Source organism: Peromyscus californicus, unplaced genomic scaffold (assembly GCF_007827085.1).
Source record: "Peromyscus californicus insignis strain IS unplaced genomic scaffold, ASM782708v3 Scaffold_8__1_contigs__length_139910024, whole genome shotgun sequence".
Taxonomy (NCBI): Eukaryota; Metazoa; Chordata; class Mammalia; order Rodentia; family Cricetidae; genus Peromyscus; species Peromyscus californicus.
Window position 1 is genome coordinate 48,586,702 of NW_026294606.1, and position 18,593 is coordinate 48,605,294.

At 42.8% G+C, this 18,593-nt stretch overlaps 1 protein-coding gene across 2 annotated transcripts in view; it reads right to left on the reverse strand.

The window, feature by feature from the left end:
- The window catches only part of B3galnt2 (beta-1,3-N-acetylgalactosaminyltransferase 2), a 38,866-nt gene extending 22,094 nt beyond the window's left edge, over positions 1-16,772 (reverse strand). For both annotated transcript variants that reach the window (XR_008215774.1, XM_052728416.1), the window contains exons 1-4: positions 16,446-16,772; positions 9,990-10,137; positions 4,467-4,567; positions 467-663 (exon numbers count right to left, since the gene is read on the reverse strand). Coding sequence is in view for 1 of the 2 variants with exons in the window: in XM_052728416.1 (XP_052584376.1) it covers positions 467-663; positions 4,467-4,567; positions 9,990-10,137; positions 16,446-16,560 (561 nt within the window). In the remaining variant the exon portion in view is untranslated. The remainder of the gene's footprint in view (positions 1-466; positions 664-4,466; positions 4,568-9,989; positions 10,138-16,445) is intronic.
- Positions 16,773-18,593: the final 1,821 nt, after the last annotated feature.

Sequence of the window (18,593 nt, forward strand, 5' to 3'; positions counted from 1 at the left end):
GTTTCACTGTGGTATATTACCGACCCTCTTAACAACTCCCTGCTCCTACTCCCACAGTAGTATTTTGCTCCCCATTGTTGTAAAATATTTCTTTATACTGTGAAGATATGTCACTGTGATTGGTTCAATAAAAAGATAAACAGCCAATAGCTAGGCAGGATTTTCAGGGCAGAGAGGACACTGGGAAGAAAGGAGGAAACTCAGAGGATGCAGAGCAAGCAGCATGGGCATTACAAAGTAAAGGTAACTGAGCCACGTTAAAGAACGTAGATTAAAAGATATGGGTTAATTTAAATTTAAAAAACTCAGGAAGCAGAAGCAGGCAGATCTCTGTGAGTTCGAGGCCAGCCTGGTCTACAGGGTGAGTTCCAGGACAGTCAGGGCTGTTATATAGAGAAACCCTGTCTTGAAAAACCAAAAAAAAAAAGAGAAAGAGAAAGAAAATCCTGTACATGCCAATACACACCTCCTGCTCTGCCTGATACAACTTGACTGTGATGTTCCTCTGAAAGCCAACGTCACTGGCATCATAAAACACTCCAAGACTGGTAATCACAATTGGGTAGAGAACTCGGAAGCTCACGCTGACAACTCGGTCTTCAGAGAGTATGGATGAGGAGGCATCTTCAGGAAAGCTGAAGGCCTCAATTTCCTGATTCAAAACTAAACAAACATTGAGAATAGTGTTTTATATCTTCAAATAAATAAAATCCAGACATCTGCATACACACATGTGCAAACACACACGTCCCATAGGGGAATACTAAATATAAGTCAGCTTCAAGGTATCTACATGGAAGGACTGGACAAACATAATAAAAACAGTACTTAGTATAGTAAAAATGATTAGGAATTTGATCTTGCTGTGCAAATTCTAAAAACACTAACTCTTATTAAGCAATTTAAAAATTTATGGTATGTAAGGAAACCACTGAAGTACAGGAGTAACTAAAATCACTTGAAACAAAGTGAGTTCCAGGAAAGGCGCAAAACTACAGAGAAACCCTGTCTCGAAAAACCAAAAAAAAAAAAAAAAAAAAATTTATAGCAGATAAGTAAGTCAAGCAGATTCTGAGCACCTACTATCTTGCTTCCTGTCACATCTACACATTACCACTTCCCTTTGTGGGAGGAGTATTAGGTCACCAGTTAAGACACTGTAACCCTAAGGGACACTTAAGTAATTGTCACCAAGTCACAAAAAGTGACAGACTCAGGAATCAGACCCAGGTTTAATGACTCACAAGTCAGTGCTCATTTTACTGGCTCATTAGTTCCCTGAACTATCCTTTTCTTTTCTTCAGTGCTGGGAACTAAACCTGGGCTTCACTCATGTTAAGCAAATACTCTACCAGAGAGTCAATAGTCCTTTCAAGTTAACTTTTTTAATTACTATAAATGAACCAGGATAGATTAGATAAGAGAATATGGCTTATTTGTCAAAACTAGTTTGAGAAATATAAAAAATGTACTTTAAAGGCAAAGTTCTCTGTAGTTTTTAGAACTATGGTTTTGAAACTGCTGATGACCCAACCACTTAAACAAGTATGTGCACACACATTTACTTATAAAGTAAACACACAGACTGTGGCCAGTCTATACATTCATATCAGGGCTCTGAGTCCTATTCACAGCTGTAGCTGCATATGCCTAGTACACACAAGGTCCTGGGGTTGATTCCTAGCACTGTGGATCTCACTGAAAATCACTGGATGCCACTCCTCTAAAGAACACAATTAATACCCAAAATTCTGCTTTGACAGAATTTACCGAAGTCACCGATATGCTAAGAAAGACAGCCCTGTTTTACAACTGAGACTCTAGAATATGGCCCAACCTTGTACATATAGGGCATTTAGGTCCCTCACTTTAGTCCCTAGAAAGCTATCTTACACTTAGATATTCAATAAAATGAAGATTAACAGGAAATGCTGCCTCTTTCTTGTTAATAGATATGAGCAAGAGGGGGCAAAAAGGGACAAATTTTGCTATGAGCGAGAGAGCACTGTCAGCATCCAGACTGGATGACAGCAAGTTTTTTTTCTTTAACATATTCACGGGGAAAAAAGGCATTCAAAGTAGAAAGAAGCATGTCTATTAAAAACAGGAGGTCAACGCATTCCTGGACTTTCTTCACCTTAACCAACTATTGTAGCTTGAGTTTTCCTGCCTGGCCCACAGTCAGGACAAATCTCTCTCACCTGCCAGTCCCACAGCCGCTCAGACCCAACCAAGTAAACACAGAGACTTATATTGGTTACAAACTGTATGGCCGTGGCAGGCTTCTTGCTAACTGTTCTTACAGCTTAAATTAATCCATTTCCATTCATCTATACCTTGCCACGTGGCTTGTGGCTTACCGGCATCTTCACATGCTGTTTCTCATCGTGGCGGCTGGCAGTGTCTCTCTCACTCAGCCTTCCACTTTCCAGCTTTATTCTCCTCCTTGTCCCACCTATACTTCCTACCTGGCCACTGGCCAATCAGTGATTTGTTTATTGACCAATCAGCAACACACTTGACATACAGACCATCCCACAGCAAACTATACCTTAAGTTCAAGCTACCTGGAACAGGAAATCTTGTTGCTTTCACAGCAGCTATTAATCAAACCTTCTAGATATGCAGCAGCAGGATTAATGTTCATGACCTTTAGATACTGAAATAACCAAAATGCTCAGGGGGTAATAAGATATACATATATTAAACAGTGCAGTTCTAAAAACTGTCTATGTATTAACTGATGAAAGTGTTCTATTAATGGAGCATCTACTCCTCCACTATCAATAAGCACTTAAGATGGTAAGTTCCAGTTAACAAGTGTTGGGGATGGGACCAGGGTTGCACACTGCTAGGCAGGCACTCTGCCAGTGAGTTCTACCTCCAGCTCTGTGTATGTTTCTGTATGTGGTTGTTTGGTTTTAAATTCTCTAAGCTACTACATTAGCAACAACACATCTGATGAGGTTCATGATCCTTTGGTTCTTGACTAAAAGTTAATGGAACCTCTCCTCAGAAGAACACAATTATATACAAAATTTTGTCTACAAAACTCTGCTTTATGACATAGACTAGAATATATGCTCAATTTGTTTAAAAAGTGGGCTGGAATCCAACCTATGAAAAAGGCAAGCTTTTTAGCACGAAGTATCTATGGAGTCCCAGGACTTATGCTAAATGTTTTTAGCATTTACTCCGCCCTTGTATTAGTCTCCATGAGGTAGGTACTTTTTTTTTTTTTTTAATTGATAGCATCACACTCTGCACATCAGGCTGACCTGGATGGAACTCAGCAGGTTGATCTCAAACTTGTGGCAATATTCCTGCCTCAGCCTCTCAAGGGCTGCAATTAAAGGCATGTGCAATTATACTCTTTATTCCTTGCTTACAGATAATGAAATGTAGACTAGGAGGCCACAGAGCTAGAATGCGGCAGAGCTGGCTTTGGAGCCACAGATCTGCTGCCCATACCTGCGTATTGTCATATTTCTAAAAGTGAGATATATGTAACTATGAAGAGCTGGTAAACTTTAAAATACCAGAATCGGCCGGGCGGTGGTGGCGCACACCTTTAATCCCAGCACTCGGGAGGCAGAGCCAGGCGGATCTCTGTGAGTTCGATGCTAGCCTGGGCTACAGAGTGAGTTCCAGGACAGGCTCCAAAGCTACACAGAGAAACCCTGTCTCGAAAAACCAAAAAAATAAAATAAAAATAAATAAATGAAGTATCAGAATCCAGACCCAGCACACCCAACAGAGATTTAGAAAGCCTCCTTTAGAACTGTAGCTAAATACAATGGGAATGCTAATAAAATGCTAGTAACAGCCTCTCTGCAAACACAAGACCTCATTAGCATCAACTTTCTGCATCCCCATCCAGATTCTCACAAACTTAAATCTAAGGAATATAAAATTATTTTTAATATTTCAAACTTTTTCCTGTTTCTTCTGCAGAAGCTTAGTCAATAGTCCATGACGTTTAACTTTTTTAAATTTCTTTTCTTTTTTTTTTTAAAGTATGTTCTTGATAATATTGCCTAGGCTGATTCCTAAACAAAAGTGATCTTCCCACTTCTAGTTCCTCAATGCTGGGATTCTAGGCCTGTGCCACATCACCTGGTTTTTAGCAATAATTCAAAATCAAAGTCAACTCACAATATTTGTATCACAGCTATTATATACTGGTAAAATCAACAATTTTCCAAAAGTTCAAAATTCAGCAATCTATGAGTAATCTAATTCTCCAGATGCACCAAGTCATACTGAAGAATACACTAGTCAGTCCTGAAATTCTTTGTCAGTAAAGAATCCCAGAGATTCCCTGAGAGACTAGTCAGTCTGTCAAAAAGGCTGGAACACAAATTTTGATGACAAACATTTAGTTGGTTAAAATAGACTCTCTCCCATAAAATTTAGCACCTCTTACTTGACAACTAACATAGACGGCAGCCTGGAGGACCACGCACCTGGATTGGTGATGTTGAGCAGTCGGCAGGAGTAAGGATCCTCCCTGTCTTCCACAGGCACTTCACAGCCACGAGCACCTATTATGAACTTCACAAGCACACTGAGAGATGGGTTGGCATTAATGTCAGGTATGGATCTTCACTTCACACATATCCATTTCCTCATGCTCATTTCAGATCTTTGAAACACTAGCATTTATGAGGGCTGTTCTCTAACCTTATTTTTCCAGCCTGCTAACTACTGAATGACTTTATATGAGCCTTCTTCTGTAATACTAAAGCAAGTGTAAATGTCTGGCCTGCTACCAGCAAATGTTCAATGCCAGCGAGCAACAGATCACAATAATATCAACTTCTCAGAAACAGCACTTTTCCTTTTCTCTTGCTGGACTAGTATTTATGTAAAAGGAGGCCATGCAGCTCCCAAACCTTATGTCACTGGTTACCTTGTGACCTGTTACCCAGGGTTTTATCCTTCATCTCTTCTTTGTCCGCTCATCTTCTTACTCCCTGTCCTCTGACAACACTAATTTATTCCTATGGCTATAACTGGTACAAGAAGGATTCTTGAACTAGCACATCAAGTGTCGACTCATCCTTAGAGTAATTGTCTAGATTACCCACAGGGAGTTGAGTTCTGAAGTGCTGGCTTAGGAGAGCTAGTTGTCAAATTTTCAGGAACTTTGTAAATGGTTAAGTACAGTCTTTATTAAATTACAGACAAATATATTTAAAACATGGGAATCCTCAAGTTCCCCATACTTTTGTTTGATGGAATATGTTCATGGTATGTATCTTTTCACAGTTCTACACCCAGTTTTGTCACAGCAGTTGCTTGAAATTGGCCTTGGTGAAAATAAGTGGGTCCCTTGGAACTGGAGTTACACACAGTTGAGCTGCCATGTTGGTGCTGGTAACTGAACCTGGGTTCTCTGGAAAAGCAGGTAGGTAGGTTCTGACTGAGCCACATCTCCAGCCTTAAGTCTTATTCTTTAACTTAAAATATTTACCTCAGAGCTATATGCCTTTGCTGATTCCAGCCATAAGTTCATTACAGATCTAATGTCCTGGCAAAACAGAAGCATTCTATGACAATTAGCTGGCCAAATAGAATTTACTAATTTGACAGAGTACTGCATGAATGTTATTACCTATCAATTATGCACTACAATTCTTTATATCAATAAAATTATGATAAATCTATGTACACATAAGCACCCTTTTTCTACAGAGAGCCATTCAACAGACATTTAGAGAGGACACCACAGCCTGTGGGCCCCTGAGCTCAAACACATCCTCAGCTGAGCTTTCTTCTCTTCCCATCCAGTCCTCAGCACCTGACTGAAGACTTCACAGCTCTCCTATTCAGACAGCTGGCAGTCACCGACATACCTCCTGTTCTTTCTGCATCCTCTGATGAGATCACCACTAAGGAGTCACACTCCTCAGCAGTTCTTGTCTCAGCAAGTCAGCTTCCACACAACTGCTTGCCAAGAGCAAACAGTCCACTGCTGACCTCACAGCCACAGGCCTTTCTCCTTCCCCATCTCTTAGTCTTCTCTTTCTCCTTCCTTCCCAGGCTTCCCCTCTGCTCTAACACTCACCTTCAACAACTCCCCAGTTACATGACTTGTGTTTCTCAAGCACCCCAGGCTATTTAAAAAAGACTGATTTTATCATGTTCTCTGTGTGTGTGTTCTGATGAAGGTGCAGGGATCAGAACTCAGGTTTCTCTGGAAGAGCAGCAAGTATTCTTAACTATTGAGCCAGCCAGGCTATTTCACATGTCTCTCCATGGTAGCACATACGGCACTATCACACCTAGTTTCATCTACTAAACTTTAAGGCTCCTAGGCTCCAGCTCTATTGTACCGTTGTGTTTTAACACACATAGTGCATGACCTGCTTAGAACAATAAATACATTAAAGTGACAAGTTACAGTCTATTACAGAGGCTTAGAATCAAACACAGTTCTCATAAATAACACTGAGTTTGACTCCTTTGGTAAAACACAAGATATAAAAGAATGTCATAACCACAGAATGCATCAGCTTTTACTACTGGCCAGCTAGGCAGAACACCTTACCTTATGTAGACAATTAGCATTTGTAATTAAGACAAACATGAGTGAGTATGCTAACTAAATTATACATGCTCACCATTTTTTTTTTTTAGCTAGCTTAAATAACCTTACTAAATCCACATAACTATTATGCCCTAGAAAGGTATTTTTGGGCTTTCAATCTGTTTTTATATAGACAATCCATTTCTTCAGAAAACAAACACAAGCTTACTACATTTAAATAACTGCTACAAAAGCAAATGAATTACCGGTTTAAATTATATTGATTCTATTTAGATCTGAGGTATTCATTCAACAGTTGTTGAGTACCTCACTCTTGGTCAGGCCAGGTTCTAGATACTGCAATTCTATCAGTGGGAAAAAAAAAAAAAAAGAACCTACCTCCTAGTGGGGAATGAATAACTTACAAATGTATTACATGTGCCAGTTGGTAATACATGTAATAGTAAAGTCAAGCAAGGGCAGACAGTGGTGAAGAAGTAGAGTGCTATTTAATCTGAGACTGTCTGCTAGGGTAACAGCGACCAGAGACCTGAAGGAATGCTTCCATGAAGACACGTAGTAAAAGGGTGGTCTAAGCAAGAGCAAAGGCTCTTAAGTAGAAGCTTGTATAATGTACCTCATGGAGGGGACGGGGGGTGGGGGTGGGGGGTGGACGCGGAAAGACTATATCATATGTTTTTCTCACATGCAGAACCGAGAGAGAGAGAGAGAGAGAGAGAGAGAGAGAGAGAGAGAGAGAGAGAGAGAGAGAGAGAGATGAAAGCAAAAGGATGGACTCTTTTGGGAAGAACTAATCATAGGAAGGATGAGAGGGTGAGGGTAAGTATGAGCAAAGTACAATGGCAAACTTTTGGAAATGGTGTAATGATGAAAACCACCATTATTTTGTATGCATTTAAAAAAAAAATCAATCCTGGGGTGTGGAGGCCCAAATTACTCAGGGTCTGAGAATCTGACCTTGCTTTACCCAATAGGGCTGCATAAGGGGATGATCTGACCATGGGCATGATTAAAAGGTGTTTGGAAGGGTCTATACTTGGCTGTGCAGTGTGTTTTGATCTAGCAAGGGGGAGGTCTTTTGCCCCGCCCCTTGGCATTGTTATAAAAAGCCCTTTTGAAGAGGCAGAAGGGGCCGTATTGACCCAGGTTCTTCCAAAGCTGTCCTGTGTTTCTGTCTTTCTCTTCTTCACTATCCTTCTACCTAATATTTCTTATCTCTCTCTTCTCACAGGAACCCTGGAAAAAGTGGGAGCTGGCCTCCCACACTGGGACATGAGGGAAACACAGTAAAATTACTTACATAGAGAAGGTGATGGAGACAAGGTCAATGACTACTATGATTTGGGATTTACTTACATAGAGAAGGTGATGGAGACAAGGTCAATGACTACTATGATTTGGGATTTACTTACATAGAGAAGGTGATGGAGACAAGGTCAATGACTACTATGATTTGGGATTTTTATTTTATTGTATTTCTTTATTTAGAGACAAGTGTCATGTAGCCAAGACTGGCCTCAAACTCAGCATACAGCCGAGGATCACCTTAAGCTCCTGTCTATGCCTGACAGGATTTCATTCTAAGAAAGAAAAGACAATAGACACAGTCACACGTGCATTCACGCACACACATACACACACAAGCATCAGGGGAGAGGTATGAATAGAGAATTAACAAAATTTGACTAATCTTAAGAGGATCATTTTGGTCTGGCAGCTAGATGGAAAATATAATGTGGAATATGACTAAGATAAAAGCAAGCAATCCATATAGGGGAACTTCTACAATAATCCAAGTGACAGGAAAAGGTAGTATAGGTAAGGAAGGCAGTGGTAAAAGGATTGAGAAGTCTGGTTTTGGGTATAACCTAAAAGCTGCACCAAGAATATGTGAACAGTTGGCGTGGGAAGTAAAAGCAAGGAAAAGCAATATAACACCATGAATTTGGTCTGAGCAGTTGGTAGCAAGTTCTTTTTTTTTTCTTTTTTTTTTTTTTTTTGAGACAGGGTTTCTCTGTGTAACAGTCCTAGCTGTACTGGAACTCACTGTGTAGACCAGGCTGGCTTCAAACTCACAGAGATCCACCTGCCTCTGCCTCCTGAGTGCTGGGATTAAAGGCATGCGCCACCACTACCCCCCGGCTGGTGGCAAGTTCTTATTGGACACGACAGCAAAGACCTACTGAAATTCAAGCTCTGGAGGTGATTCTAGGGCCATTCCTTGTTAGGTACAGGATTTATTATTGCAGTCATGTACTAAGGAAACCTACCAGGAAGAAGAATGGAAGCTGTCACAAGGAAGATAGGAAATCTATACATGTTCACTGTCGGTGACAAGAAAATTCCCAACTGCAATTTACCTCAACAGCCAACCAAGAAAGTGACAGTTTACTACAACCCCAAGAGGACTTTCTCTGCTACTGTCCCAGTGTTTTCCCATCCTAGGCAGCTCAGCCCCATGCCTCTCTCCTCAGCTCCTCACTGCAGTCTTAGATGCTCATATTGAGAAGGACTCATGTCCTCAGTATGACTGCGATAATAAATCCCATTACGTTGCAAGGGAAAGGCCTCAGAATCACCTCCAGAACTCGAGTTCCAGTAGTCTTTCCCATCATGCCCAATACAAACTTTCATCAACTGCTCAGAGCAAAATCATGGTGCTATGTTGGTTTCCCCTGCTTTCACTTCCCACACCAACCATCCCTGACCGGGCCAACAACTATCAACAGGAGAGGCAGTGCAAAGCCCAGTTCTGGGAGGAAAGACTATGGCATGACACGCACACCGTGCATTCTACCACTAAAAATACTACACAACTGACAAAAGTGAGGTTACTGAAAATACTCTAGGATGGCAACCCAAGAAGATACTCTTTCAAGTGCTTTCGGGCTTAAAACCTTGATAAAACTTAGCTGGGCGTGGTGGTGCACTCCTTTAATCCCAGCACTTGGGAGGCAGAGGCAGAGGCAGAGGGAGGATTTCTGAGTTCTAGGCCAGACTAGTCTACAAAGAGTTCCAGGATGGCCAGGACTGTTAAATAGAGAAACCCTGTCTCAAAACAAACAAACAAAAAAATCTTGATAAAACTTACTTCTAAGACTCAAGGAAGTGGCCATTTCTCCCCAAAGAACCATGCTTCTAAATCAGTCTCTCTTTTTAAAAAAGATTTTACATGTGTAAGTGTTTTGTCTACATGTATGTCTGTGCACCACATGTGTGCAGTGCCCAGAGGTCAGAAAGGAAATTAGATCCCCTGGAACGAGAGTTACAGACAGTTGTGAGCCACCAAGTGGGTAATGAGAATTGAACCTAGATTCTCAGCCAGTGTTCTTAACCACCAAACCATCTCTCTAGCCCCAATATCTGACTTTTAAAACTAAGGGGTCTTTTTTGTTTGTTTTTTCAAACAGGTAAAGGAGTAATTCAGAAAACCTACCGGTGACTTAAAGTAGGATGTTGCAGCAAATGCTTCAGCCAGGTGTTTCTAATCACATTTCGAAGTTCATGGTTATTTCGAGCTGATAACACACCAACTACCACATCATAGTGACTAAATTTCCACTGAGGAAATAAGGCTGATTGACCTATAAATAAGCAACATAGATTGCAAGTCAGTCACAACATCTCAACTACACTAAACTCAGTATATTTTATAAAAAGTTTATTACAAATAAAACATGCTTATGCTTCTAAAACATACAGATAAATAGAAACAATTAAAAAAAAACATGCCGGGCAGTGGTGGCGCACGCCTTTAATCCCAGCACTCGGGAGGCAGAGCCAGGCGGATCTCTGTGAGTTCGAGGCCAGCCTGGTCTCCAAAGCGAGTTCCAGGAAAGGCACAAAGCTACACAGAGAAACCCTGTCTCGAAAAACCAAAAAAAAAAAAAAAAACATAAACCCCGCATCCAGAAATATGTACAGCATACTGGCATACAGGCTTTTGGTATCTCATATGTATGTATGCATCTATATGTATCTATGCTAACATAAGAAGGATTTTCAAAACAAAGAAGTTTATAATAAGAAGCTGGGCGGTGGTGGTACATGCTTTTAATCCCAGTACTCAGGAAGTAGAGCCAAGCGGATCTCAGTGAGTTTGAGGCCAGCCTGCTCTACAAAGTGAGTTCCAGGACAGGCACCAAAACTACACAGAGAAACCCTGTCTTGAAAAAACAAACAAAACAAAACAAAACAAAAAAAGAATCACCCGTGAAAGCCAATATGGCATAAACAACAAATAGTAGGCAGTAAGAAAGTCAATTAGGCCACAGTCAGCATCCTGGATCCTTCACATATTTACTATGAGAATGTTTGGGTTTTTTTTTTGTTGTTGTTGTTTGTGATGGTTTGAAAGAAAATGCCCCCCAAAGGGAGTGGCACTATTAGGAGATGTGACTTTGTTGGAGTATGGCCTTGTTAGAGAAACTGTGTCACTGTGGGGGGCAGGCTTTGAGTTCTCATGTATGTTCAAGATACCGCCCAGTTCTCAGACCACTTCCTGCTGCCCGAAAGGTAACGGACTCTCAGCTACTCCTCTAGCACCATGGCTGCCCACTAGCCACCATGTCCCACAATAATGATAATGGACTGAACCTCTGAACTGTAACTCACCCCAATTAAATGTTTTCCGAGTTACCCTGGTCATGGTGTCTCTTCACAGCAATAAAAACCCTAAGACACTGTTGTTGTGTTTTGAGACAGGGTTCTAACATGTAATCCAGACTGGTATTTCAACTCCTTCATAGGTGAAGACTGGCTCTGAACTTTCAATCCTTCTACTTTCATGGCCCCAATACTGGGATAACAGGCATGAACAACCATACCTGGCTGAGTCTAAGTTATATGATCTTGCGTGTCAGTTTTTCTTAAACATAAAATGACTACATTACTTCTCATAAATATGCCAGACATTATCACTGCATACACACACACACAGACACACACTTCTATAGCCAGCTAAAACTTGTTACAAACCAAATGTTCTAAAGAATGAAGTAGCAGAAGCAACATTTTTAGTAAAAAAATAAAAAAGTCCTTTAACAAATTATGTATACAGCTCACTTTTTTTTGTTTTGTTTTGTTTTTTTAAGACAGGGTTTCTCTGTGTAGTTTTGGTGCCTGTACTGGATCTCGCTCTGTAGACCAGGCTGGCCTCCAACTCAGAAATCTGCCTGGCTCAGCCTACTGAGTGCTGGGATTAAAGGCATGCGCCACCACTGCCCAGCTACAGCTCACTTTTTACTGTTGTACGATCTAATGGGCAGGATTCTATTTTACTTAAAAAAAAAAAAAAAAAAAACCTCATTCTTAGAAATATGACAGAAGAGAGGCTATGTCTTTCTTTTTACTGCTAGTTTTTAAGCTTAAGAGCTACAAGCTTATACAGAGCTCTAAAAAGGATTCCATTTCATCTTTCTCCAGTGGTGGGAACTGATTCAAAACATTTTTAAAAGTAAATTACTGAGAGCCAGGGATCTCACTATATTAAATGCAATGTTTTCATATGTTGTAGGTGCTAAGTAGTCAGTCTAAAATGCAACAGAAACATGTTGATGCCTTTTCAAAAAGACTTTCTTTCACTTTATATACTCATCACAGTTACATGGTACAAGCATGAAAACATAGCTTTGATTCCAGTATACAGAAGCACGAGGGGAGGGCGGCTAAGACATAAGCACTAAAGGACAAGTCGTGAAAGAAGGCAGCAACCTCTGGAGGGAACAAAAGCCCAACTTCACTAGAAATCAAGTTTGAATTACAGCAACTACACACTAGATTTCTTCTACATTTGAACTGACGGATTTCTTATATGGTAAAAATCAAATGATAGGTACTTCAAGAGAATGCTGACAATGGTCTCAAGATAATAGCTAGTCTGCTTCACTGCTGGTGGGACTGTAACCTGCAAGTCTTTTACAGAGCATACTGGAGTCAGACTTGCTTTTAATCTCAGCACTAGGGAGGCAGAAGCAGGTGGATCTCTATGAGATTGAGGCCCGTCTGGTCTACATAGTGAGTTCCTGAACAGCCAGGGAGAGCAACTGTCTCAAAACAAAATAAAACAACCCCTCAAAAACAAACTCAGGGCACACTTCGAATATACATTCAACACTTTAGGAAGATAGGAATTTTGCTGATATTTCATTCCTCAAATGCTGTCCATCTTGATTTTTGAGATAGGCTCTTCACTGATCCATCTAGGCTGGTAGCCTTGTAAGCCCCAGGATCCTCTCTTTACTTCCTCAGTGCTGGGGTTACAACTGTGTACCATCATGCCTGGCTGAGATCCACTTCAGATCCTCATGCTTGTTGTAACACAAGCATTTTACCAACTGAGCTAGATCCCAACCCCATAGTTTTCCTTTTTTTTTTTGTTTTGTTTTTTTGTTTTTTTGTTTTTCTAGACAGGGTTTCTCTGTGCAGCTTTGCGCCTTTCCTGGGACTCACTTGGTAGCCCAGGCTGGCCTCGAACTCACAGAGATCCGCCTGGCTCTGCCTCCCGAGTGCTGGGATTAAAGGCGTGCGCCACCACCGCCCGGCCAGTTTTCCTTTTTAAAATTAACATGATTCAGAGTGCTCAGCTTGTAAAAATGTATCAGCCTGCACAGTCACATGCCTGAAAAGAATGTGTATGAAACATCAAAAACATTTTCAAAATACATTTTCAAAACAGGTATTATATTGAAAATAATCTAGTATGAAACATCAAAAACATTTTCCAAATAAAATTTTCAAAACATGTATTATATTGAAAATAATCTAGAAGTACAGATCATGTTTCTTTCCTTTCATTTAAAAACAATTTCAACTTTTTCTCCACAGAACTTGTTCCCCTTTATGAAAGAAATATATTTAAATTATTAGGTCCTCATGGCACATAAGCAGATGATATAGGCAGAAAATTAATATCTTCTCAGTTTTATTCTCTTGATTCACTCATTCAAACTGAGCATTTCTTATGTCTGCCTGCGCTAATTGGCACAGGCCCACAGGGAACAAGATCTCCACAATGACAGGAATAACTCACAGCCCCAAGCAAGCGCCCCAAGAGCAATGACTACTTATATTAATAAGTAATCCATCCTGAGTCTGGCAACCTGCTGGGCTTTGCAATGACTGTGGACATTAAAGTCTAAGGGATGCTGACCTCGAACATGATTGTTCAAAATAAGCCTAAGAACTCATAAGAAAAACAAACAACAGACAGACAAACTCATATGTATGCTCTTGGATGGCATCCATCACAATCAGGCAGAAATCTTGAAAATGAGGAAAACATAAGAGCCCATCACAGATCAATTATGAAATAGTCACTGCATCACTACAGTGTGCTCTTGCCAGCTTCAATGAACCATACTGGCATAGGCTTTAGCCACCTCCCTACTACCAATACTCTCGTAAATTCCTGGAGGGTTTACAGTGACTCGGCACCTCTGAGTGTTTTGCTGAACAAATCTTTGTAGATCACCAGTTTATAAACATGGAAACTGAAGCCCTAAGATATAGCACAGAGAGATAATTCTGGAAGAACCAGCCCTAGGCAAAAAACTGGGCATCAAGCTCAATTTGTCTTTGAACTGCTTGCCCTGTCTGTCTCCAAACATGCTGGACCCAGGCATCCAGCCCTATACCTAGTTCAAGCTTGTACTTGGTGATAAGTTCCTCTTCTTTCCAACTCTGGCTTCCTTCTTTCCAGCTATTTTACAAAGAGAAGCCTTTTCTCGGTCACATCATCTTTCTGCATTAACCATTGTATAATTCTTGTAAGGCACTGTCCACAACCAGTACACAGTGATCAAGTCAGTTTCTATCCCCTGGTCCAAAGGCTGTATTTTCCTCTCTCCTCTGTCCCTCTGGTGTGCTGCTACATTTCACAAGAGACCTTCTTCATCACCAGTGCTGTTTAAAGCCACTACATTAGAAAAGTTGCTAATCTTAGTACTAGCATGACTTACTCACTTCCCTCAGGTCCTTCCTCAACTCTCACCTCTTCACAGTGGCCTTCCTTCATCTGTTTGTCCTCTTAGAAACTGCTTCATTTTCCCTTCCTCATACTCACCATCCTCGGGACATTTACATTTATAGTCTTAGGCTGTCTTCCCTTTCAAATGATTAACACCTGGAGGGCAGGCACTTTATTTTGATTATTTGCTAGTTCCAAACTACAAAAGGAGATGGCCCAGCAACTCTCTACTGTTTGCTGAACCAACTGTTAGCCAAGAGGGCTTTCCTAATACTCAGTGAAGGTAAATTAATCTTTCAAGAAATTACTGGGCTTTGAAACAGTTCAGCAGGTCAAAGGACTTGCCCCCGGTCTGATGATGTTCAGACCTTAGTACAAATCTTAGTAAAATCTCAGGTTTTAGGCTTAATGGATAGGATCAAAATGTAAAGATATGCCCAAATGTTTTAAATATTTCAACAGCAAAATAGGAAAAAGACCTGTGGGAAATGTTTGCAATCAAACTACTCCTGTTTTTGTTTTTGAAGTGCCAAGGGAGGAGCGTGGGATAGGAATCTGGCTTTATAATGAAACATTATCTGACAAAGCTCCAGAATCAAAACAAAATTAATTTTTACAACTAGTATGACCCTATATGACTCTACATGCTTCTTTAATCTAGTCTAGTCTAAATGGATAAGTACTAAACCATCATCCAAACATTAAAAGGATAGAAAAAATCTGTTTCAAACCCCAAAAATTGCTCGCAGGCTTACTGAAATACAAACTCGAAGGCAAGGTTTATTATGTTGAACCCCAAAAGACTGCTAATGTTAGGATCATATATAATCTTCACTGGATCTGCAAGTAGATTCCAGCAACTCACTTATCTATTTAAGAGAAAGAAACCTAAAAAACAGGACCCCAACAGATCTTAGGTTGCAAAGTATTTTGCATGTATGACACTTTTCTCAAATAGTTTGTAAAAGCCCCACATGTTTAGCAAGCTAAATACACATATAATGGTGTACTTTCATTACACCATTTAAGTGGTTAATTCTTTTCAGTCACACAAAAAACCTTTCCAAAAGCTGGTGGTTTCTCTAATAGGAAAAGAGATCATTACTAAAATAACTCCAGTGTAATCTGGTAACAGCTGGGGAGTTTTGAGGATTGCTAAATACGGTATAAGACTCAGCCCTGTGCTGTCAAGGCCTGTTTTTATAAACTTTCCAAGAAGAAAACAGCTGTTTGGATATGAAGTGGTAAGAGAACTCCTAATGTAGTTTTAAAAAAAATAAATAATAAAACAAGCATTACTCTATTTTAAAAATAGCCATCTAGGTCTCTTTATATAAGCTCTCTGGGAAAAACTTGAAAAAGACACACGAGACCCTAAGGTAGTGTTCAGGGCGGTGGGACAACACTGAGCGAATGAGACAAAGACTTCATCCCCACGAGGGATGAAGTTTAGGAACAACTGGGCCGGCGAGTTCAAGAATCCGGTATTCCCGGGCTCCTTTATTAGCAAGCTACCCAAGCAGAACCGCAGGGACGACTCCACTCACAGCTGCGCCCTAGTTCACGTCTAGATGTGTTTCACTGGCTCACCTCATGCTCAGAGAACACAAAGTACAGTCAGTCCCTCCTCACACTGCCAAGTGAGTCCTGACACGCACAAGGCAGCACCGTCGTCAGCACCGGCGCGCTCGCGGCCCCCCTCGGAGAGAAGACCCCCCACCCCCATCCCCAAGTTGTGACCAAGGCCCTCGGGCACGGCGTGGGCCGCCGAGCACACGCTGAGAAGAAACGCACAGTCGAGTTCGCCCGACGCCGATGAAAAGACGCGTTTGTTCAGGCTGTCCCGGGACGTCCGCACCTGCCCCGTGGCCCTCCGACCATCCCCGCCGCCTCCCACGCGCGCAGCGGCCGAGCCCCGCACCTCACCTGCCGCGCCGGGCCCGGAGGCGCGGGGGGCCGGCGGGGAGCGCAGCCAGAGGTGCCAGAGGTGCAGCGCGGCCCCGAGCACGCACGGGCACAGCAGCACCAGCCAGTTTCGCATTGGCCGCCCCCGCCCGCACCACCTCGCGCCCCCGCCGCGCGCCGCTCTCTCCCGCGTCCCGGACGAGAGCGAGGGGACCTAAGAGCACCGAGAGCCACCGGCAGGGCTCGCGCTCGAGCTCGAGCTCGCGCCCGCACCCGCGCCGCGCCCGCACCCGGCGCTGTGTCCTCAGCTCGCGCCTCAGGTCCGGACCGCCAGCGGCAGCGGCTCCGCGGCCGAAGCCCCGCCCCCGCGCGCGCGCGGCCTTCCCACCCGTTCCGCCCTCCTCGCTCTCGCCCCGCCCTTTAGTCCGCGTCCCCGCACCGCCCGTCTGCGGGATAGCCGGGAGCTGTAGTCCCGCGCTGAGCCCAGGCGGGAGACGTGCCCGACACTCCAAACCCTAGAAACTACATTTCCCGTGGTGCTGTGCGCGCTCCAGTACAAGACGCTGGCAGAGGCGAAGCGCACACAGAGCACGCGTGTCTCTCCTCGGGCCGCTGTTCCTTGGAGGCACACGGAGCATGCGTAGCCGTCCTCATGCTCCCGGGTGCTCCCGGGTGTTTGAGCCAGGCACTGTGCATACGGAACCCGCACTTCTCTGCCGGAGTTGCTGTCCGATCCCCTCAGTTGTGGGCAACGCTGTAGGGTGCACGACTTTCGAGGAGCTGTTGCCCAGCCCGGAAAGGTTTGCAGGGCGCGTTATCGCTGAGCGAGATAATGGTGCGCTACCCCGACAGACCCCCTTAAGGAGGGCGGCGGGGAGTACCCGGCTGGCCTCCAATTAGCAACGCCCGGTGAGAAGGCAGGGAAGCCCCGGGCCTCGCTATGGAAAGTGAGGGCGGAGGAGAACCCCGGACCTGGAGTCTGCTGCCACCCTGGTCCTGGACATCCGCGCGCTCCTCACGAGGATAGCTGTCGGAAGGACTAGAATGAGAGTAGCGGCTACCGGGTGACTTGCAAAGTTCCCACAAGTTGAAGAAGCCTAAGATACGATGACCAAATGTGTGAGCGGGCTGGGTTTCCAAAAGATCCACCTCCAGCCGTCTTTAGGAAAAGAACAAACTTCACTGGAGCCACCTCTGACTCAGCCCCGTAGTGCCACTCAGTAGGCTTGGAATCAGAAAGGCAATTGCGTCGTCGTCCCCCACCCCATAGTTGGTTGAAACTACACAGCCGAGGATGACCTTGAACTGTTGAACCTTCGGTCTTCACTTTGAAAGTGCACAGATTACAAGCCTGCGCCACCACATTTTATGCAGTGCTTTGGGATGAAACCCAGGGTTTATTAATCCGTATTAGGCGAGCAGTCTCCCAACTAAACTACATCCTCAGGCCGTCACTATGTTAAGATTGACTTTTGTTTTGTTGAGATTTGCGTGTGTTTACGGGGTCAGGGAGGCCTATCTTGTCCCCTGAAGCTGGAGTTTCATGTGGTTGTGAGCCACGTCATTAGCATGCCGGAAACAATTTGGGTCCAATGGAAGAGCAGCAAGGGTTCTTAACCACTGAGCCATTGCTTTTTCTTCGGGTATTTTTGCAATGTTTTCGGTTTTTTTAATTTGAAATTTTTATTTGGTTTAATCATGTAAAAGCTGTATTCTACTGTTGTATTACTTAATAAAATAAAAATTTAACACACAAATTTTGTTTCCATTAGAAGAAATTTGTTTTAGCTGGGAATGAAGCTCAATGGTAGAACACTGGTCTACCAGTGGGCAGTCTTGGGTTGATGCCCAACACTGAATAGAAAAGGGAGGGGACTTCTATATTTGTTAACCATTACAGATCCAGAATACTTAAAACAATAGTAATCATTTACTATCTCAAACTTTGCTACAGGTCAGGAATTTGGGAGTGAAGTTCTGGTTCAAGTTCTCAAAGTTGCAGGTAGATGTCAACCATGGCTGAAGTCATCTGAAGGCATGATGGTGGTTTAAGAGTCCAAATTCTACATTGCTTACTTGGATGGCAGACACTTTCATGAAGACACATTCTGTCACCTCTGGGTTAGTAAATTGGTCACACAGACTCTGTAGAGTGAATTCCGGTATGCA